This window comes from Paroedura picta, chromosome 3 (genome assembly GCF_049243985.1).
Source record: "Paroedura picta isolate Pp20150507F chromosome 3, Ppicta_v3.0, whole genome shotgun sequence".
In the NCBI taxonomy this organism is placed as follows: Eukaryota; Metazoa; Chordata; class Lepidosauria; order Squamata; family Gekkonidae; genus Paroedura; species Paroedura picta.
Window position 1 is genome coordinate 8548550 of NC_135371.1, and position 22780 is coordinate 8571329.

Genomic DNA, 22780 nt, shown 5'->3' on the forward strand with positions numbered 1-22780 from the left:
TAAAACAGACAATATTATAATGCTTCTGTATAGATCAATGGTGTGTCCTCATTTGGAATACTGTGTACAGTTCTGGTCATCGTACTTCAAAAAGGACAGAGGGGGGTGGGGTACCTTCCCTATGAGGAGAGGCTGAAGAGTCTGGGGCTCTCCAGTTTAGAAAAGAGGTGGCCAAGGGGAGGTGGGGGACATGACGGAGGTTTATAAAATTACGTGTGGGGTGGAGAGAACTAGCCAAGAGAAATTTTTCTCCCTCTCTCGAAATACTAGAACTCAAGAGCATCCAATGAAGCTGATGGGCGGTAGATTCAGGGCCGATGCAAGGAAATACTACTTTACACAGAGAATTATTAAAAGGTGGAATTCGCTGCCAGAGGATGTAGTGATGGCCACAGGAATAAACAGCTTTAAAAGGGGATTAGATAGCTCCGTGGAGGAAAAGTCTATCAATAGCTACTAGCGATGGTGACTGAGCTAGAATTTAGAATCCCAGAACCAGGAGGTAACATCAGGGGAAGGCCTGTATGTTGACCCTCCAGAGGAGTCTGTTGGCCACGTTGTGGAGCAGAATGCTAGACTAGATGGACCCCTGTTCTGATCCAGGCAGGCTCTTCTTATGTACAAGGCACACACATATCTTACACCAGGGGTAGTCAAACTGCGGCCCTCCAGATGTCCATGGACTACAATTCCCAGGAGCCCCCTGCCAGCATTCGCTGGCAGGGGGCTCCTGGGAATTGTAGTCCATGGACATCTGGAGGGCCGCAGTTTGACTACCCCTGTCTTACACACTCCTATGGCAAAGAAAACTACCCCTCTCCATTCAGCATGTTAAAATATCACACCCGGCCAATCCTCTTTGCCCACACCATATACATCCCCCTTCCAACGGGACAAAACAGTAGACTGGCAAAGTCAAACGGTACAAGAGTTCTCAACAATATTAAGGCACTGAAAAGAAATCATAAGGGACTTGTTGCTGTTACAGACAGGCATCCCCTCCTAATATTTCCCTGAACAAAGTCAACTTCAGAATATACAGAATCTCTGTTCCTGACACCCCTCTCTCTTGGTCCTCCACTTCAAAAGGTTTCCAAGGGTAAGAGGCAAGGACAGACCAATGTCATTCCTGTTCCTTTTTTTTTCACAAGGTATTACTGGGAAACACAGTAAGGAGATACAGGTCTGCAATGGCCTCAAGTCCTTCAAAATGCCTTAGGAAGTAAATGATTAAGTGCAATGAAATCTGGGCAGTTTCGTCACAATACTTGGTCACCTGAAGGAAGGAGCCTGGATTTCAAACTAGGAAAGTCCTACACGGACTGTTGTCATTGTCTGTATTGCACAACAGCAAAGCACACATATTAAGGGGGGAGAATGTCTCCCCCCCCGGAGTTTAGAGCCCTTCTTCTTTGACAGTCCGATGAAGAGGCAATTCAGCTGTGGCTCCCCCCGGGGGCCGCTGGTACGTTGAGAGTTTCTCTTTCATGTGGAACTTCTGGTGTTTCACGATGTGCGACCGGTGGGAAAAACACTTCCCGCACTCCAGGCACTTGTAAGGCTTCTCGCCCGTGTGGACTCGCATGTGAGCCAGGACGTTCGACCGGTCCGAAAAACACTTCCCGCACTCGGAGCATTTGTAGGGCTTCTCCCCCGTGTGGACCCTTTTGTGCCTCGCCAGAGACGAGCTGTCGGCAAAGCACTTCCCGCACGCCGAGCACGCGTACGGCTTCTCCCCCGTGTGGACTCGCTGGTGCTTGACGAGGCCCGACTGCTGGGCGAAAAACTTCCCACATTCCAAGCACGTGAACGGCTTCTCGGCGCTGTGGACCCGGCAGTGCTTCACGAGGGCCGAGGGCCGAGGGAAACACTTCCCGCACTCCAGGCACTCGTAAGGTTGTTCTCCCGTGTGGAACATCCAGTGGCTCACGAGGGCGGAGTGCTGGTCGAAGGATTCCCCGCACTCCGAGCACCTGTACGGGTTCGCGCCTTTGTGGATTCGCAGGTGAGTCACGACGTGCGATCGGTCAGCAAAGCACTTCCCGCACTCGGAGCACGCGTACGGCTTCCTCCCGGTGTGCGCCCGCTGATGCCGCACGAAGGCCGGGTTGTCGGGGAAGCATTCCCCACACTGCAGGCACCTGTGGGGTTTGGTGTGGGTTTTCTGGTGGGTGAGGAGGTAAGGCTGTTGCGCGAAGCGTTTCCCGCAGTCCGGACACGCGTAGGGCCTCTCCTCTGCGTGGAGGCGGCAGTGTTTGACCAGGGCCGAAAGCCGTGGGAAATATTTCCCGCATTCCGGGCATTCGTAAGGTTCCTCTCCTGCATGGACCCTCCAGTGGCTCACGAGAGCAGCGTGCTGCTCAAAGCGGTCTCCGCCTTCCAAACATTGACAGGTCCTCTCGCCCACGTCTTGGGCCGCAGGGTCCAGCCGGCGGGCAGGTAAGTTCCCACAGGCCAAGCACTGACGTGATTTGTTCCGCGGAAGGACTTGCTGGTAGACGACCGCAAAATCTTTCCCGGAGTCCTCTTCCGTAAGGTCCCCTGGTGAGAATAAAGAGCAAAGGAAGAGCAAGGCGGAGAAAGAAGCTCAGAAAAGGTACAAAAATGTGGAGGTTTGTTAAAAAAAGGGGGGGGGAAGGGGGAAGCCCCAAAGAAATTGAAACGATGGAGAAGCAGGTTGCCCCGCCATCGTTCCCCAGCACTCACCCAAGGCAGAGTCCAGATGAGGTTCACTCACCCTCTGTAAAGTCAGGGGCAGCGTGGTGTGCTGGCTGAGGCACAGTGGTTAAGAACAGTGGCTTCTAATCTCCCTCCCACCCACCCTGAGTTAAACCCTCCCCAACCACCTAGCTGGAGAGCAGTGATCTGTTCCACCTGTCACTGGGATCAAAATGCCAGACCGCCGCAGCAGGCGGGGAGCTAGGCCCTGGTTCCCCACCCATCCCCAAGCCCTGAAGCGGCCCAGCGGCCTGCTCTATTTGGCCAAGCCTACGGTTGGGGTAGACCTCCAACCCCCCCCCCCAAAAAAAATCCCAAACAGCCCCCCTCCCCCTGGTCTGCCTCGAACGCCTCACCTGAGTTGCTGTCACTCTCCTTTCCATCCGGCACCCAGGGGACCTCTCCTCCTTCCAACTGGGAGATGAGGTCAGGCTTTGCGATGGGAAATCCTGCAGGCAAGTGAACATGAAGATGGCATTGGAAGTTCTTTACGGCCTTCCAGACTCACCCTACGAGGACTCGGCTTCCTTACCCAACGACGCCACGTTCCCGAAATTCTCCATCATCACTTCCTTGTACAGGGCTATTTGCTCCGGGTCCAGCAGAGCCCCCTGCCTCGCGGTGAAATACACGGCCACGTCTTCAAAAGTCACCGGCCCCTGCCAAGAACAAAGAACCTTCAAGCGGCCTTCACTTTCTCAGCTCCCCACCCACTCCACCACGCCTTCCGGTAGTGCTGACCCAAGCTAATTTTAGTGACAGCCTGGGATTGCGAGGGGTCAGTAAGGCAATATGAATAAGACTACATGCTGCTATTACAGGGGAGGAGGGAGAAGTGGAAGCAGGAGGACCCTACATTGAGCTGGGGGTTGGACTAGATGGCCTGTATGGTCCCTTCCAACTCTATGATTGAACTAGATGGTCTGTATGGCTCCTCCCAACTCTATGACTCGACTAGATGGCCTGTATGGCCCTTTCCAACTCTATGATTGAACTAGATGGTCTGTATGGCTCCTCCCAACTCTATGACTGGATTAGATGGCCTATATGACTCCTTCCAACTCTATGACTGGATTAGATGGCCTATATGGTCCCTTCCAACTCTATGATTGGATTAGATGGCCTGTATGGTCCCTTCCAACTCTATGACTGGATTAGATGGCCTATATGACTCCTTCCAACTCTATGACTGGATTAGATGGCCTATATGACTCCTTCCAACTCTGACTGGATTAGATGGCCTGTATGGCCCCTTCCAGCTCTATGACTGGATTAGATGGCCTATATGACTCCTTCCAACTCTATGACTGGATTAGATGGCCTATATGGTCCCTTCCAACTCTATGATTGGATTAGATGGCCTATATGGTCCCTTCCAACTCTATGATTGGATTAGATGGCCTGTATGGTCCCTTCCAACTCTATGATTGGATTAGATGGCCTGTATGGCCCCTTCCAACTCTATGATTGAACTAGATGGTCTGTATGGCTCCTCCCAACTCTATGATTCAACTAGATGGCCTGTATGGTCCCTTCCAACTCTATGACTGGATTAGATTGGCCTGTATGACTCCTTCCAACTCTGACTGGATTAGATTGGCCTGTATGACTCCTTCCAACTCTATGACCGGACTCGATGGTCCCAGGTTCAATCCTCGGCATCTCCAGCTAAAAGATCCGGCAGCAGGTGACGTGTAAGACCTCTGCCTGGGGCCCTGGAAAGCCACCACCAGTCAGAATAAGACTACTCTAACCTGGGTGGACCAAGGGTCCGATTGGGCAGAAGGGCAGCTTCCCCTGTGTTTGTGTGCGGCTGCTGTCGAAGGGAACGGCTCAGGAAGGCGCTTTTGTAGAAGAAACAGGACGGAAGTCCATCACGGTATTTACCGTGTGCATTCCCTTGCTCTCAAGGCATTGGTTGCAGCATCTCTGGCCCTTCAGATGGCATTGTTTTCTGACTGTGTCACCCCAGACCGACCACACTGTGTCTTAGAGGCCTCAAGCCACACGATGGTGTCCTGTTGGGATTCTGCCATCCGCCTTGACTCTTGCCAACCAAGGCAGGGCTTACCAGTCGAGCTTCTTCTTACCTGAGCCTGCTTCCCTGAAGCCCCTTCCATGGCTCCGGAAGGAGGGGCCGATCCAGGCGCCAGCAGAGATATCATCCCCCACTCTGTGGAGGCAACAAGGGCCCGTCACAATGGTCAAGGGCAAGGGGGGAGAGTCCCACTGTAAATATTTGTCCATTTTTGTTTATTCTCCTCCACCCCCGTCTCTCCCATGGGGACCCAAGGCAGCTTACATCCCTTCTCCTCTCTTATCCTCACAACAGCCCTGTGAGGAAGGTCAGGCGGACAGTGTGTGACTGGCACAAGGCCACCTGAAACATTTTTGAGGCACGGCAGGTCTTCCAGGTCCTAGTGTGACACTCTAATGCAGGGGTAGTCAAACTGCGGCCCTCCAGATGTCCATGGACTACAATTCCCAGGAATCCCCCTGCCAGCGAATGCTGGCAGGGGGCTCCTGGGAATTGTAGTCCATGGACATCTGGAGGGCCACAGTTTGACTACCCCTGCTCTAATGTGTTGGGACTATGATTTGGGAGACACAGGTTTGAATTCCCTGTTTGGCCATGGAGGTTTACTGGGTGGTCCCGGTCCAGCCACACCCAGTCTCAGCCTAGCCTACCTCACAGGGTTGTTGTGAGGATAAAACAGGAGAGGAAAAGCTGGGTAAGCTGCATTGGATCTGGGGAGAAAGGTGGGATATAAACAAAGTAAATAAGGGACTATGACTCAGAGCATCCGCTTGGCATGCAGAAGGTCCCAGGTTCAAACCCAGGCATCCTAAATGTATGCCAAAACGAGTACCCGAAATCAGATCAAATTCTATTAGGCCGCTGGATAATTTTCCAGAAAGTTCTCCTATTCCAGTTTCCCCAGAAAACCACAGGACTGCCAGACGGTCAAATGTCACTTTGGGACAGAACAAAGAGACTCCTGCCAAAAACCATGGGGAGCCGCTGAGCGTCTCAGGTGACAAGACTGATGGGCCAAGGATCTCATTTAGGAATGCCAGTCCCCAGGTGGGACCTGGGGATCCCTTGGTTTCACAGCCCATCTCCAGGTGACAAGAGATCCGTTCCCCTGGAGAAAATGAGGGTGGGCTCCATATAGCACCCCCGCCCCAAATCCCGCCCGCTCCCGGCTCCACCCCCAAAGTCTCCAGGGATTTCCCAACCCAGAGTTGGCAACGCTGGGCCGGATGATTTGCTCTCTAAGGCATGAGCTGGACTGCTTCACGGGCGCTGAAAAACATCCCAGAAATGCTCAGTTCTCCAGATACCCCTTTGCAGAAATTAACCCCAAAGAGACCACCCATCGTCACGGCAGGCGTCATTTGCCCCCTTCTCCTCCCCTTGCTTGCTTGCCATCCCCCCCCCGCCCCGTTCCCAAAAGCGCAACTTTCTCAGAAGTTCCTACCTGCGCAGCTGCAGCGCTCGCGCTCCTCCGAGCTGCCCCCCAGACCCACCCTGGGTCCCTCCCCTCCGCCAATCCCAGCACAGGAGAGACTGGGAAGCAGAGCAGCTGCTGGGATTGGTAGTCTTCTTCTTTCCTTCCGTCCCAATAAAGGATTGTGGGAATTGTAGTTTACGCTTCCTTTTAATGATATTCTTTCTCTCCCCCTCCCCACAATTTCGTATTTACCAGCGCTGGTATTTCTTTATAGCAGGGGTAGTCAAACTGCGGCCCTCCAGATGTCCGTGGACTACAATTCCCAGGAGCCCCTGCCAGCATTCGCTGGCAGGGGCTCCTGGGAATTGTAGTCCATGGACATCTGGAGGGCCGCAGTTTGACTACCCCTGCTTTATAGTCTAACAGGGATGGCCAAACTGTGATTCTCCAGATGTCCAGGGACTGCAATTCCCACATGCCCCTGCCAGCAACGTGCTGGCAAGGGATTGTGGGATTTGTAGTCCATGGACATCTGGAGAGCCACAGTTTGGCCAACAGGGCGACTGCCCATAACGACATAAACTTCAGATGGGTTCCAAATTCGCTTCAGATTTGATGTTATCCTGTTGACAGTCTGCTACAATAAGATGGCAAAAGTACATGCGTCTGTGGACTTCCTTGTTTAAGAGACAACTGGCTCAGTCATACCATCTTCCAGTGGAGCCTAATCCAAAATTTTGACTTAAAGTGGATCCTGAGTTGTAATTCTGTGACCGTTGTCAAAATGGCCTGATTTAAGAAAGACCAGTTTAATATAAGTCAAGTAGTCTAATCAACAACCTATTCATCAAGAGAGCTCCATTTCTACATGGAATACACAGTCCTGATGTTGGAGATATTATATTTCATCGACCAGATGGAAAACTTGCTGTCTCGTGTTTTTATTTTGTTGTGAACCGCCACGAGCTGGCGGGTCCGGGAGTCGGCGGTATAGAAATTTAATAATAAACATGAATCAATGACACTGTCATGGTGGGCAGTTCATAGTCTGAGGAAGAGTGCTTGCACCCAAAAGCTCATGCCTTGAATTAATCTTTGTTGGTCTTAAAGGTGCTACTGGACTCTGATTTTATTATACTCAATATAAACTTTGAAAAATTTATTTGCGTAACGCTAAATAGAAGTAAGCAATATAAGCAAACCCCCCCACCCCCCGCACCCTAAGCACGTGCTTATTTTGCTTCACAGCTCATCCAGGGCTGCCCTTAAGGCCCACACAAGGATTCCTCCCACCCCCATTATTTTGTCTCTCCCATCACCTTGGCAGCCATTTTCAACCCTGGGACATTCATCCCAGGATCGCAGGACCCAAGCAAAATAACAGCCTCGCAGATTGGAAGGCCGAGGGGAAGGGGAAGAAGGTGACAGCAAAACAGCTCCCTTCTGCTTCTTCTAAACAGAGCTTCAGCTGGATTGCAGGATCCAGTCCCATAACTTGCCAGCCTTCAATTCACACTGGGCCTCCATGCAAGATAAAGAAAAACGATCAGTTCCATCAATTCTATGTAATACCCCATGAACATGCAGAGCACATCATGAGAAATGCGGGATTAGAGGAGTCACAAATTGGGATCAAGATTGCAGGGAGAAATATCAACAACCTCAGATATGCAGATGATACCACTCTAATGGCAGAAAGTGAAGAGGAACTAAAGAGCCTGTTGATGCGGGTGAAGGAGGAGAGTGCCAAAGTTGGCTTGAAACTCAACATCAAGAAAACAAAGATCATGGCATCCGGCCCTCTCAATTCCTGGCAAATAGAAGGGGAAGAAATGGATATAGTGACAGATTTTATTTTCCTGGGCTCCAAGATCACTGCAGATGGGGACTGCAGCAAAGAAATTAAAAGACGCTTGCTCCTGGGGAGGAAAGCTATGGCAAATCTAGACAGCATCCTAAAAAGCAGAGACATCACCCTGCCAACAAAAGTGCGTTTAGTCAAGGCTATGGTCTTCCCAGTTGCAATGTATGGCTGCGAAAGTTGGACCATAAGGAAGGCCGAGCGTCAAAGAATTGAGGCTTTTGAACTCTGGTGCTGGAGAAGACTCTTGCGAGTCCCTTGGACTGCAAGGCGAACAAACCAGTCAGTCCTAGAGGAGATCAGCCCTGACTGCTCCTTAGAAGGCCAGATCCTGAAGATGAAACTCAAATATTTTGGCCACCTCATGAGAAGGAAGGACTCCCTGGAGAAGAGCCTAATGCTGGGAGAGATCGAGGGCAAAAGAAGAAGGGGACGACAGAGAATGAGGTGGATGGATGGAGTCACTGAAGCAGTAGGTGCAAACTTAAATGGACTCCGGGGAATGGTAGAGGACAGGAAGGCCTGGAGGATCATTGTCCATGGGGTCGCGATGGGTCGGACACGACTTCGCACATAACAACAACAACACCCCATGAACTGTTCTCTTTTCTCTACAGAATTTCAGCTGCTTCTTGGTAAATTACACCTAATCAGTCACCTGTGCCATTTTTCTCATCTAGACCAGGGGTAGTCACTGTGGCCCTCCAGATGTCCATGGACTACAATTCCCAGGAGCCCCTGCCAGCAAATGCTGGCAGGGGCTTCTGGGAATTGTAGTCCATGGACATCTGGAGGGCCGCAGTTTGACTACCCCTGATCTAGACATTCTGTCTTCTGCATGTATCACTCTTTCAATAATTCCCTTTTTCCAATATTTAAAAGTTTTAGTTTTGCTGCAGATAGTGGACATGTTTTAATCCCCTGCTGTTCTCTGCTTCTTTACAATATCTTTCCATCTTATCTGAGAAGCATGATGAAATCTGCTGTTCTCCCTTTCCCTTCCTTGTACAGAGACACCACATACCCCCCACTGAAATAATACATTTAATAAAAACACCCATAGTAGGACTCTTACAAAGTCATTCCAATGATACAGGATTTATGTCATAATTCATGTAACTTATTTTATCATTCAAAACATTTTGTACCGTTGGCGTCCGGTTTAATCCTACGAAATTCCACAATTAATTATTATTTGTTTCGTTCAACTTGCTGCAAAGAAAGAACCTTATTTAAATGAGTTCATCCATTCTCAAATCACGTTATCCTAAAAGGCATGATACTCCAAATCCGATGCTTGTCCCAGTAATGCAAAAGATGTGATAACCCAATGAACAGATAACAAACAGGATCCTGACCATCTTTTTCCTTGCTCAACTGCAGTGACCACAGTCATTAAAATAAGGAACATATTCACCAGGACAAGGAATGCATTTGATATAATTCACCCATCAAGTCACTTTATCCAACATTTAATAACAGCAATAATATATCAAATAACAGTCATAGATACAAATCTTCCTGGTCATCTTAGACAAAGCAATCAATTACCAAGAACTTTTCTGTATTTAATGGTCAACACTAGGCATGACCTTGCCCCATGACCTTGCCTTATGAAACCCCATTAATTTCAACAGTAAAATGAAGCAAAAGTTTAGATCCCTCCCACTGAAACCAACAAGGTTGTAAGCTACCTACAGTGAGGTGGATCACGTCCATCATCTTTATAAGCACCTTGTCAAATGCTGTTTATCATAAACCAAGCATACTTGAATCATTACATGAAAGTTCATCAGGCTTTTAATAATTTCCCCTGAATTTTGCTCTGCATCCTTCAGCTGTTCTCTGAAGGGTCTTTTCGGAGGCTTCTATGTTGTTAAAAATCTCTCGTAACCGGGATCAGAGAGAAGCTAGGGTTGCCAGCTCCCCCTCCCCCGGCCACCAATGGGGGATGGAAGGGTAAGGTTGCTAGATCCATTTTGGGAAACCTGTGGATAGAGCCTGGGAAGGACAGGGACCTCAGTGGGGTACAGTTCCATGGCATCCACCCTCCAAGGCATCCATTTTCCACAGGGAAACTGATCTCTGTACTCTGGAGTTGAGCTATAATTCTGGGGGGGCCCAGTCCCACCTGGAGGCTGGCATCCCTACCCAGGTCCCACCTGGAGGTTGGCATCCCTAAGAGAGACTGATTCCATTTACGTCCCCTTCTGGCTTAGAATCCTGGATGGAAGAAAAAGGCAACAACATTCTGGGGGACTTGGTCACCAAAGTAAGGTGACCAGATTGTCCCACTTTCGGAGGGACATCTGGGGATACCTGGCAAATTGTACTTATGTTGAAATTAAAAATATATATATTACAATACTATTTTTTGCGTTCTATGAAACTTTTTGTTGCTCCATATAGACCAAATTTGTAATCAAGAACCTCCCCAGTCAATGGTGTCCCGCTTTACCAATGTTAAAATCTGGTCACCTTACACCAAGGAGTGGAGAAAAACCTGTGATTTGTTTCATATGTTTGGGTTGAATGTAGATGTTGAGGGGGTGGTCCGTGTGGAATTTCTTTCTGGGAATCCATCGGGATCTTGGAGGAGGGCAGGCTCCCCAACGAAGCCAAGAATACACCTGAAGCACAATGCAGTTGTCTCAAAAACCTGTGGACAACCTAGGGGGGTTAATACTATGTTGACTCAAAAAACGCTTTAAGGTAATATTTAACAGAAGTTAACCAAGAGTCCAAAGCTTTACTGAATGAACGAAGCAACAGCAAATGGACAGCAGCAGGAGATACCGAAGAGTGAAAGTAAAAAAGCCAAGACATAACATGAGATTACAGTGAAATTACAAAACAGGACTGCCAATTTAACATCACCAGCCATGCATGCGAAAACTAGGATAAAACATAAAATGCAGGATATAAGGTAAAGGTAAAGGTATCCCCTGTGCAAGCACCAGGTCATGTCTGACCCTTGGGGTGACGCCCTCTAACGTTTTCTTGGCAGACTCAATATGGGGTGGTTTGCCAGTGCCTTCCCCAGTCATTACCGTTTACCCCCCAGCAAGCTGGGTACTCATTTTACTGACCTCGGAAGGATGGAAGGCTGAGTTGACCTTGAGCCAGCTGCTAGGATTGAACTCCCAGTCTCATGGGCAGAGCTTCAGACTGCATGTCTGCTGCCTTACAACTCTGCGACACAAAATGCTCTTTAAAATGCAGGATATACAGAGAGATAATATCAAGCATATGAACAATGCACCATTATCAAGCAGGAATAGAGAGTTAAGAGGCAGAACATCTGCTTGGCATGCAGAAAGTCCCAAATTCAATCCCCAGCACCTCCAGTTGAAAGGATCAAGCAGCAGGTGATGTGAAAGATCTCTGCCCCAGACCATGGAGAGCAGCTGGAGAGCTGTCTGAGTAGGCAAAATTCAGGCCTTGATGGATGGAAGATCTGACTCAGTATAAGGAGGTAGCATCATAACCCAATGAAGCCGTAAACGGAAGAGCTCTAAATCAATGCAACAGAAGTTCGATGGCCACCACCTGAAATAAGGGGCAGGCCAAAGAGACCCTAATTCTAATTAATCTAATCAATGGGAAAGGGCTTGACTGCAGCCAGTGCAGAAGGACGATCACGCAGGTGGCCTAAAATCGACAGCTTGATTTGTGAAGCTCGTTTGCTACAAGAGCAATTTTTATTCCCGGCTGGACGTCAACAATTCATCAGGTAGACAATAACTGGATCGGAGCTACCTTTGAGATCAGCAGCAACTGAGAGACCAACAGGACGCTTGGAGTAGAAGCTTTAAAAAATTCCCTTCACCAAATAGGTTTCCGACAAAGGATTTGGTCTCTTAAGTTGTGACTGGATTCAGATCAAGCTTTTTGACTGTAGATCAACGGAGTTGCTTTCTGAAAACAACCACACACCCCATTTAATATCCCCTTTTCATCATTTTAATCGCCTATGCGGCTTCTTTATTTATTTGGTCTGGTGAAGAGTGCTTGCACTCAAAAGCTCACGCCTTGAATAAATCTTTGTTGGTCTTAAAGGTGCCCCTGGACTCTGATTGTCTTTATTTTAAGTCAGCTCAACAGTCTGTCCAGGTTAATATTACTGACTCTGCCTGGCAGGATCTCTCTAGTGCAGTGGTCCCCAACCTGCGGTCCGCGGCCTGGTGCCAGGCCGCAAAGGCCAGGCCGCCGGGCCACGGTTCCTTCTCCCCGCCCCCCCGCAGTAAAAAACTTCCCGGGCCGAAGCTTCTTACTGCGGGAGGGGGGGAGAGGGAATCAGGGCCGTGCCGCGCATTGCACACGCGCGCTGCACGGCTGAAATCGCGCATGCGCGAAAGCACTGCGCATGCGCTATTTCGGCCGCGCTATGCGCATGTGCACATGCGTGGCCCGGCCACGCATGCGCAGCGCGGCCATGCATATGTGCGCTGCGCGGGCGTGGCCGTCGTCTGCCGGTCCCCAGCCGAAAAAAGTTTGGGGACCACTGCTCTAGTGTACAGTTTCAGGCAGAGGTCTTTTACCTCATCTAATGCTTGATCCTTTGGATTTGTATTATTTAATGTTCAACGTAAACCGCCGAGAGCTGCATAGAAATGGGCGGTATAAAAATATAAATAAATAAATAAAATAAAAAAGGGATTGAACCTGGGACCTTCTGTGTGCCAAGCAGATGTTCTACCACTGAGCCATGGCCTCTTTCTATGGCTCTCCAGGGTCCAGGTAGAGGTCTTTCACCTCACCTAATGCCTGATTCTTGTTAACGGGAGATGCCAGGGATTGCATCTGAGACCATTTGCATGCCAAGCAAATGTTCCACCAGAGATCCGGTGCCTCTCCAGTGAGATTGGTACTACAAAAAGGTATAATGCAAAAGCTAACCAGTTTTATAGCCACCAAAACGATAACATGCTGAGGGGTGAGCCATGGGCGGGGGAAGGCTGCTGTCTTCAGCTGAACTCTGGAGAGGTGGAATGTGCATTTTCTGAATAAATACAAACTATATATTCACCACCTGCTCAGATTCTTATCCGTGGGATGGGTCTGAAACGACCACAAGTGAAAACCAGTTTTGTCCTTAATATTGCCCAAAGCCCGTTTTTAAAAGCATTTTACACGACATGATTACGCAGCCAACTCTTCCAAATTCAGGTCTGCTGTTTTCAACATATCATTAATCCCCAGTAATTGAATTTATTCTGATCCTCTCTCTTTGTTTACAAACTTTTGTTAACTTTATCATGGCAACTAAATCTTCAAAATCATCTACATACATTCCTTTTATAACCTGAATAGGCCAAGCTAGTCTGCTCTTGTCAGATCTCAGAAGCTGGATCAGCCCTGGCTCATACTTGGATGGGAGGCCTCCAAGGAACACCCGGGTCATGACAGGGAAGCAGGAAATGGCAATCCACTTTGGAACGTCTCTCGAATGGAAAACCCTACCACGGGTCCATTGTGACTTGAGGGCGCTTTTCACTACCAACGCTTTCTTGCAAAAACAAGAGATCGTAACAGCATTCTAAACAAACAAAAAAAAATGCATTTTCCACAGGATCAAGCTCCCAGTTCTGGAATCAAAGCTGCCCAGGTAGCTTCATGCCTAAGTGGGTATAAGTAAACTTAAGTAAACACCATTCTGAGGGCTGAGACTCTACCACTCTTGATACTTCTCTTTCGAAAGAGGCCTGCTGTGTGGTTTCGACGATGCTGTAAACATAGAAGAGTCCCACAGGAATCCTCAAGCAGCTTACAAGCACCTTTCCCTTCCTCTCCTCACAACAGACACGCTTTCAGGTAGGCATGGCTGAGAGAGCTCTAATAGAACTGCTCTGGAGTCTTCAAGCAGCTTACAAGCACCTTTCCCTTCCTCTCCTCACAACAGACACGCTTTCAGGTAGGCATGGCTGAGAGAGCTCTAATAGAACTGCTCTGGAGTCTTCAAGCAGCTTACAAGCACCTTTCCCTTCCTCTGAAGTGTTGCTTGCACATGAAAGCTTACACCATGAATAAAACTTTGTTGGCCTTAAAGGTGCCACTGGACCCAAATGTTGTTCTCCCCACAGCAGACGTCATGTGAGGTAAGTGGGGCTCAGGGAGCTCTAAGAGAACAGCTAGCTGCATGTGGAGAAGTGGGAACCATACCTGGTTCTCTAGAACCACTCTTTAACCACTACACCACGAGGGCTCTAGGAATGCAGCAATGCAGAGAAATTGGCTCTAGCGGTTACCATTCTTGAGTCCCCACAGTAATAAACCATTCGCATGAGGGGCTGTAGCCTACCAAGCCACTTAGTTAAGTATGGAGCCTTCCTTCCATTCCCAGCTCCCCAAAGAACAACATTTTCTATGCTGGATTGGTAAAATCAAGTGCTCTCTCTTCAATTTCTGTGTTCCTAAGCTGCCAGACACTCAGAGTGACTAATGTCTTTTGTCTCACTCATTGTACAGGGAAAGGCCATGTTTTCGGAGCAGCTTAAAAATGCCTTCACTGCAATCAGTACAAATCTTATGGGGAGAGCTCTGAAAACAAAATGGCCACTACTGCCTTGACAACTGCTTGGGAATTCTGAGGCGGGGCCTAGAGAGGGTGTGGTTTGTGGAGGATGTGACATCACTTCTGGATGGCACTGTATCCCCTCTAATCTTCATGGTAAAGAGATGGAGGGAAATTCCTGGAAACTGTCTTCTAGATTTTTATCTCCTCTGTTTCTTGAAGGTGAGGAATTAGGGCCAAGAGCAGGCAAGCTTATTTGAAAATGAATCAACATGGTTCTATTCAAATCCAGCTCCGGAAGGTGCTAATTGGCTAGTTCCTGTCACACCTCCACAAAGACACATCCCCAGTCCTAGTCTTGCACGCGGCTTTAAAATATTTGTGACGGTTTTAAAAGTGACGAAGGAATAGGTAAACAAATTAAAACGCTTTTTAAGCGGCAACCGGTCTGAAAGCAGAGAGGAAAGAGGACAATTCCTTTTATTTTGACTTGGTCGTGCAAACTGCAAGTCCTGGCTCATACCTCAGGTAACGAACATACCGTAACCTCTTCTTAGGATACTACACTTGCCTTCACCTTAAGGTATTAGAGAGTATCAAATCCAGTCAAATCCAGGTTACCCTCAGGGAAATAACGTATTAACCTTGTATTATTTCACCTGTGCTTGCTATCTGATACTGAATAAAGTTCCCATTTCCTAGAAAGTTCTCGCCACATTTGCGGCGTCCGTAGGAGTGAACTTTGTGGTGTACGCGGAGGTGTGCGTGCCGAGCAAAGCATTTCCCACACTCTGAGCATTTGTAGGGTTTCTCTCCCGTGTGGACTCGCTGATGTTTCACGAGATTCGACAGCTGAGCAAAACATTTCTCGCACTCTAAGCACCTGTAGGGCCTTTCCCCCGTGTGGACTCTCTGATGGCTCACGAGGGCTGAGCGCTGAGCAAAACATTTCCCACACTCGGGGCATTTATGGGGTTTCTCTCCCGTGTGAACCCGCTGGTGGTTCACCACGTCCGAGTGTATCGCAAAACACTTCCCGCACTCCAAGCATTTGTAGGGTCTCTCTCCCGTATGGATCCTCCGGTGTTTCACAAGGTCAGACTGCTGGGCAAAGCACTTGCCGCACTTCAGACATTTGTAGGGTTTCTCCCCCGTGTGAACCCTGTGGTGGTTCACGAGGTTGGACTGGTGAGCGAACAGTTTTCCGCACTCCAGGCATTTATAGGGCTTCTCGCCCGTGTGGACTCGCTGGTGGTTGACGAGGACGGACTGGCGGGCGAAACATTTTGCGCACTCCAAACATTTATAGGGTTTCTCCCCTGTGTGGACTCTTTGGTGGTTTATAAGGACCGAGTGGCGAGCGAAACACTTCCCGCACTCCAGGCACCTGTAAGGTTTCTCTCCTGTGTGGACCCTTCGGTGTCTGACCAGCTGCGACCTCTGGGTGAAGCATTTCACGCACTCCGAGCACTTATAGGGCTTCTCTCCCGTGTGGATTCTGTGGTGGATCACAAGGACTGATTGGCGAGAGAAAGATTTCCCACACTGCAGGCATTTGAAGGGTTTCTCTCCCGTGTGGACTCGCTGGTGTTTCACGAGTTCTGAATGGTGCACAAAATACTTGCCACACTCGAGGCACTTGAAGGGTTTCTCTCCCATGTGGACTATCCGGTGTACGACCAGATCTGATTTCTGAGCAAAACATTTTCCGCATTTGCGGCACGAGTTTTTTTTCCTGAAGCCACCTGCGGGTACAAAAGGGAAATAACGTCAGGGCTGGCTGAAGGGAAATATCTTTCAGAAACTAGATGAAGACCCAAACGGAAGGTGTCTATTTTATCCCACCCTTTCTTTAAAGAATGCAAGAGCATGGGTTCACCCCTAAGAGCATAAGAAGAGCCCTGCTGCGTCAAAACAATGGTCCATCTCATCCGGCATCCTGTCTCACACAGGGGCCAACACGCCCTATGCCCCCCGCAGGGCTTTATGCTCTGCAGGTACTGATTTACTGGTTGCTCCCAGCTCCAGGGAGGCATGCCTGGCCTCAACCAGGGCCAGGGCCTTCTTACTCCTGGCCCCTACCTAGTGGAATTCACTCCCGGACGAGTTGCAGGCCCTGCGGGAGCTTTCAACTTTCCACAGGACCTGCAGAACGGAGCTCTTCTGCCAGTTTATGGTTGAGGCCGGCATGGCGAGGATGATCTGATGGGCCCCGCAGCGTTAACAGCGTAGCACCCACAGTGTGATCTGTGCTCCCTCCTCCCACTCCTACATTAGATTTCTGAGGGGCTAGCAGGTTAGTGACCGCCATGGTTTTTAGCTGTTTTAGGAGTCGGCTTTTAGGAGTCTGTATTAATTGTATGTCCAGATGGGTTTGAATGGGGTTTGAATGTTATTTTAATGGACTGTTGTAACTTGCCGTGAGCCTAATATGAGAGTGGTGGGCAATACGTTGAATGGATGGATGGATGGATGGATGGATGGATGGATGGATGGATGGGTGGGTGGGTGGGTGGGTGGGTGGGTGGGTGGATGGGTGGGTGGGTGGATGAGTTCCTCTGGACAAGCCACAAAGGGGCATAGAGGCTGAGGCCTTCCCCTGATGTTGCCTCCTGCTTCTGGGATTCAGAGGCTTAGTGCCCCTGAATGTGGAGGTTCCCCTCATCCCCCATGTCTTCCAGGGCTGTCAAGAAACCCCAGGGTTTCACAAAATCCTGGCTGAGAAAGCATGGCCTAGCTAAACATTATACTGTTTTGAGGTCTGTCCCAGTTTCTGTCAAACCAGACACTCTGAACATAGAGCACACAACAAATCAGGACTGGGGTGTGCAGGGAGAGGGGGCTTGTCTTCCTCACCCACCATTCTGATTGTCCTGATGGAAAAGGGCCCCTGAGGCTGCTCTTTGCCCCATTAAAGAAACTTATACGTATTGATGGATCTAGAAACGCTGACGGGCTATGTTTCCACAGCAGGATATATAGTGTCTCCACAGGCCCTCTTCAGGTTGGGAAAACCCACAATCCCAATCCAAATTCGGCTCCATCACACCAGGGAATTTTCCTTCAACAGGCTGCCCTCAGCACATATCTGGTTTGACAGGAGCCAGAAACAACCTAACATATTTTTAAGTGGCACAATGAAATGAGAGTCCAGTAGCACCTTTAAGATCAACAAAGATTGCACTTGAAAGTTCACGCCTTGAATAAATCTTTGTTGGTTTTAAAGGTGCTCCTGGACTCTGATTTTATTGTGCTACTTCAGACCAACATGGCTACGCATTTCAATATATCGTTAAGTGATCAGTGCAGCCTGCAGACTGAATCTTCCGCCCCCTTCGGCTTTATTACAGAGAAACGAAATGCAAAAAACTGATCACAGCACAAAGGGTGGTAACACAAACAAAAGCTCTGAACACTCAAGTGTCTTTAGACATGTAAACTAAACATGAGCAGGCAGTGTGATGCAGCGGTAAAAAAGGCAAATGCCATTTTGGGCTGTATCAACAGGGGCATCACATCAAAATCTCAAGATGTCATAGTCCCATTGTATACGGCACTGGTCAGACCACACCTGGAGTACTGTGTGCAGTTCTGGAGGCCTCACTTCAAGAAGGACGTAGACAAAATTGAAAGGGTACAGAGGAGAGCGACAAAGATGATCTGGGGCCAAGGGACCAAGCCCTATGAAGATAGGTTGAGGGACTTGGGAATGTTCAGCCTGGAGAAAAGGAGGTTGAGAGGGGACATGATAGCCCTCTTTAAGTATTTGAAAGGTTGTCACTTGGAGGAGGGCAGGATGCTGTTCTCATTGGCTGCAGAGGAGAGGACACGCAGTAATGGGTTTAAACTTCAAGTACAACGATATAGGCTAGATATCAGGAAAAGATTTTCACAGTCAGAGTAGTTCAGCAGTGGAACAGGCTGCCTAAGGAGGTGGTGAGCTCCCCCTCACTGGCAGTCTTCAAGCAAAGGTTGGATGCACACTTTTCTTGGATGCTTTAGGAATCTTAGGGCTAATCCTGCGTTGAGCAGGGGGTTGGACTAGATGGCCTGCATGGCCCCCTCCAACTCTATGATTCTATGATTCTAGAATGGACTTGAGTTGGAAACAGTCTTTAGAAAGAAAGGAAAACAACTAACAGGAAACCGGAGGCCAAGCTGAACGAGAAAGATCCAGGCCATCGATTATGGGTGGGGAGGGGGGGCTGAGACTACAACAGGTTTATGTATTCATGTATGTATTTATTCTCCGGTGGCTGAATTCGGCCCCTCACCTGGCAGGCTGATGTGATCCAAGGCCCGAGAATCTGGCACCCAGGGCTTTTCCCCTCGTTCCAGGCGAGAGATGAGGTTAGGCTTGGGGACTGGAAAACCTTGACAGAAAAAAAGTAATTTTATCAGAAGGAAATGAGTCGCTGGGGCACTAAACTGTTAGGAGAAAATGCAGCATGTAATCTTCAAACGCAGAGACTTGTTCCTGGCTAACCTATAAAAGGAGACTAGAGCTCCAGATTATCCAATCCTCTCCCCCATGTGTCATTCAGAAGAAGAAGAGTCAGTTTTTATGCCCGGCTTTTCACTGCCCGAAGGAGTCTCAAAGCAGCTTCCGATCGCCTTCCCTTCCTCTCCCCACAACAGACACCCTGTGAGGTTGGTGGGGATGAGGCAGTGTGAGAACAGCACTGTCAGGGCTGCGACTAGCCCAAGGTTACCCAGCTGGTTTCATGTGGAGGAGCGGGAAATCAAACCAGGCTTGACAGATTAGGAGCCACCACTCTGAACCACTCCACTCCACTGGCTCCTTGTGAAGTTAGACAGAGGCTCATATTATGGGGCAAACATCTTCACACATCCTAAAACTGCTGAAGGATGTTGGTCTTTCTTGGCTGCAGTCCCTGCACCGCACCTGCAACCTTTTTCAATCAACAACAGCCCCCCCCATGCATTTTGCTGCTCCCCCAGTCAAAACCCGCCCAGAAATCTGTGCTCACTCTTCGCACAAAGCTGCTTCATTTAGTCAGGCAATCCTTAAAGGTTTGTTCATCCAGAATTACAATTGTGACACACTAACTCATAAGCTGCCTTGATGGGAATAGTCTGGGTCAACCCAAATCTCATCAGATCTTGGAAACTAAACACAGTTAGCCCAGGTTAGTACTTTGATTAGATATCACCAAGGAAGTCTGCAGAGGAAAGGACATGCAGTAATGGTTTTAAACTACAAGTACAACGATATAGGCTAGAGATCAGGAAAAAAATTTTCACAGTCAGAGTAGTTCAGCAGTGGAATAGGCTGCCTAAGGAGGTGGTGAGCTCCCCCTCACTGGCAGTCTTCAAGCAAAGGTTGGATACACACTTTTCTTGGATGCTTTGGGCTGATCCTGTGTTGAGCAGGGAGTTGGACTAGATGGCCTGTATGTCCCCTTCCAACTCTATGATTCTATGATTCGAAGATCATGACACAGGGGTCGGCAATGCCCAACCACCTCTGTTGGTCTTTTGCCTCGGAAACCTTATGGCATCACTATAAGTCACCTGATGGCACCTTTTGCCACTGCTGCCAATTCTTCTTTGTACTTTCCCCGAGGAGTTCTAAGATCTACTGAGCAAAATTTGCTCAAGGTCCCCAAAGAGATCAGATTGGCCTCCACCTTTTCAACCCTGATCCTGGCCTGGTGGAATGCTCTTCTGAATGAGATCAGAGTCCTGCGGGACCTTTAACAGTTCCGCAGAGCTGTTCCCCCAGGCCCACGGTTGAGGCCCAAAACAACATCAGAATTTCGCTGACCTCCCTGCTGTAGCATCAATTTATATGTCATCTGGGCCCCTCCCACCTCCTCTCTCCTTCCTTTTCCAGCAAGTATAAGATCCAGGCGCCTGATGTTGAAAGTGCGTTTTAGATTTTAGCTGTTTTCATTCGTATATTATTTTATATGTATTTCATCAGGAAAATGATTAAAAATTTTAAATCGGACAAGAGGAGAATAAATTTGCTTGAACTCTGGTGTTGGAGAAGGCTTTTGCGACTTCCGTGGGCGGCAAAAGTCACATAAGGAAACGCTACAGCGCATTAAGCCAGATCTAGCGGTGGCAGGCAAAATCACAAAATTCTGTCTCACTTACTTTGGCCGTATCACGCGATCCAACGCAATGGAGAAAGCAATTATGCCGGGATTGGTCCGTGGTGAAAGGAAACCAGGCCGACAAAGAACGTGGTGGTAAGATACCGGCCGGAATATTACACAATTAGAAGAAGGGGTGCGAGATCGATGGGGCAGGAAATAAATCCAGTTCTACAGTGCAGGGAGGGATGGGCTGTCCAAATGGATTCTTTTTCTAGCCTATATTTCATCAACAGAACAACTTCAAACCCTTCCCGCTTAAAAGAAACAGGAAAGCTAGTTCTTTACCCAATGAGGTTACATTCTTATAGTTCTCCATCATGACTTCTCTGTACAGGGTTCTTTGTTCCGGGTTCAGGAGAGCTCCCTGTGCCTCGGTGAAATACACGACCACGTCTTTAAAAGTCACCAGCCTCTGCAAGGACAAAAAAGAATCATAGAATCCTAGAATCATAGAGTTGGAAGGGGCCATTCAGGCCATCTAGTCCAACCCCCTGCTCAACGCAGGATCAGCCATAAGCATCCTAGAATTATAGAGTTGGAAGGGGCCATACAGGCCATCTAGTCCAACCCCCTGCTCTACGCAGGATCAGCCCTAACCATCCTAAAGCATCCAAGAAAAGTGCGTATCCAGCCTTTGCTTGAAGACTGCCAGATCTATGTATTTATTTTTAGATTTATAGCCCATCCTCCCCCAGGGTGGCTCACGACAACGTTTAACATACAAAGTAATTACTTCGTTAGTTTTAAAATTCTAAATTTGAATTTTTTTAAATTTTTATTCGGATACAACTGTAGAGAAATCTATGGCTGCCTCTTTTTGGCACCCAGCACTGAAATAGTTACTGAACTGAGGGACCGTATGAAGTTCTCAGGGAGTTGTCCATGGGTAGTTATCTTCAGTGATAATTCAGGGAATAAAAGCCAGTCTCTGCATCAAGGACCATCCCTGAACCTAGTAGGGTGTATTTCCCCATCTTTTTCTGGCTGGGAGGAGAACTTTGAAGGGGCCTCTTCAATATGATCCTACCTGAGCTGGCTCCACTGCAGCCCTTTGCCATCCCCTGGGAGGAGGGAGAAGCCCAGATAGAAGCATGGCCTTCATTCGGAGCTCTGTCGGACGAGAAGGATAAATCAAAGGGACATACCGTATATACTTGAGTATAAGCCCAGTTTTTCAGCACATTTTTCACACTGAAAAAGCCCCCCTCGGCCTATTCTCGAGTATATAGAGTAATTTATACACACAGAGAGAAGCAAACAACCATCACACATTTTCATTCTGACACTGACCGACCTTGGACCTGGTCAATATATCCATGATTGGAAGAGGGGGGATTTCTGTCTAACCCCCCTCCCTTTATAAGAACGTAAGAGAAAGCCCTAATACCGATATACCTATCTTCTGTGAATTTCTAATCCCTTTTTAAAGTGGTTTATTTCTGCTACCGTCACTACATCCTCTGGCAGCAAATTTCACATTTTAATCGCTCCGTGTAAAACAGACAGACTAACTCTGCTGCAGACAGACTAACTCCCGCAACCCATCTGGATTTATTGTGCGGAATTCCTGCGATTTCAAGGGGCATAAGCTTTGGGGGACTACTTTGCTCTGGTCCACTGCATCCACAAGCTTTAAAGGGGCAAACGCACCTCCTCTCTTCCATTTCTTTCCTTACATGTTCCCACCTTAGGGAAGAGAAAGAAAGACCCTCCCCACGTTTGACTGCCAAAGGAGAGAGCAGCTCCTCGCCCCTCAGCATCTTCACCCCCCTTTCTCATGTCTTCAGTCCTGGGGGAGGGATCAGGAAAGCAAACCCCAAAGGCCAATCCTAAGTGCTGCCACGCCCTTGCCCCCTCCTCACCCTCCCCAAAGGCACCCTTGCAGCAGGGGGCGGGGGCTCTGCCCCACCCCTCCCAAGCTTTCTGCTTCTGCAGCCCACCCCGACCCCTTACCAGCATTTGCAATCGGTGCAGAGGCTGCCCCTGGGCTGGCTTCCCGCGATGCATCAACGTGGCCCCATTCCCAGCAACTCCCTTTCCCACCCCCCTGGGTTGCCTGCACAGCCGGACAGGGCTGAAAGGGGCTCACTCGCTGCTGGGACTTGTA

The 22780-nt window shown here is 48.8% G+C and overlaps 1 protein-coding gene across 1 annotated transcript; it reads right to left on the reverse strand.

The window, feature by feature from the left end:
* Nucleotides 1–918: 918 nt before the first annotated feature.
* Nucleotides 919–22780, reverse strand: LOC143834472 (uncharacterized). Its single transcript, XM_077331298.1, has 10 exons — nt 22627–22780; nt 21701–21783; nt 20959–21085; nt 18823–18921; nt 15193–16293; nt 6201–6263; nt 4809–4891; nt 3251–3377; nt 3075–3167; nt 919–2541 (listed from the first exon to the last, which is right to left on the reverse strand). The coding sequence occupies exons 2-10, from the start codon at nt 21773–21775 to the stop codon at nt 1397–1399; spliced, it is 2913 nt and encodes a 970-aa protein (XP_077187413.1). The 5' UTR covers nt 21776–21783; nt 22627–22780; the 3' UTR covers nt 919–1396.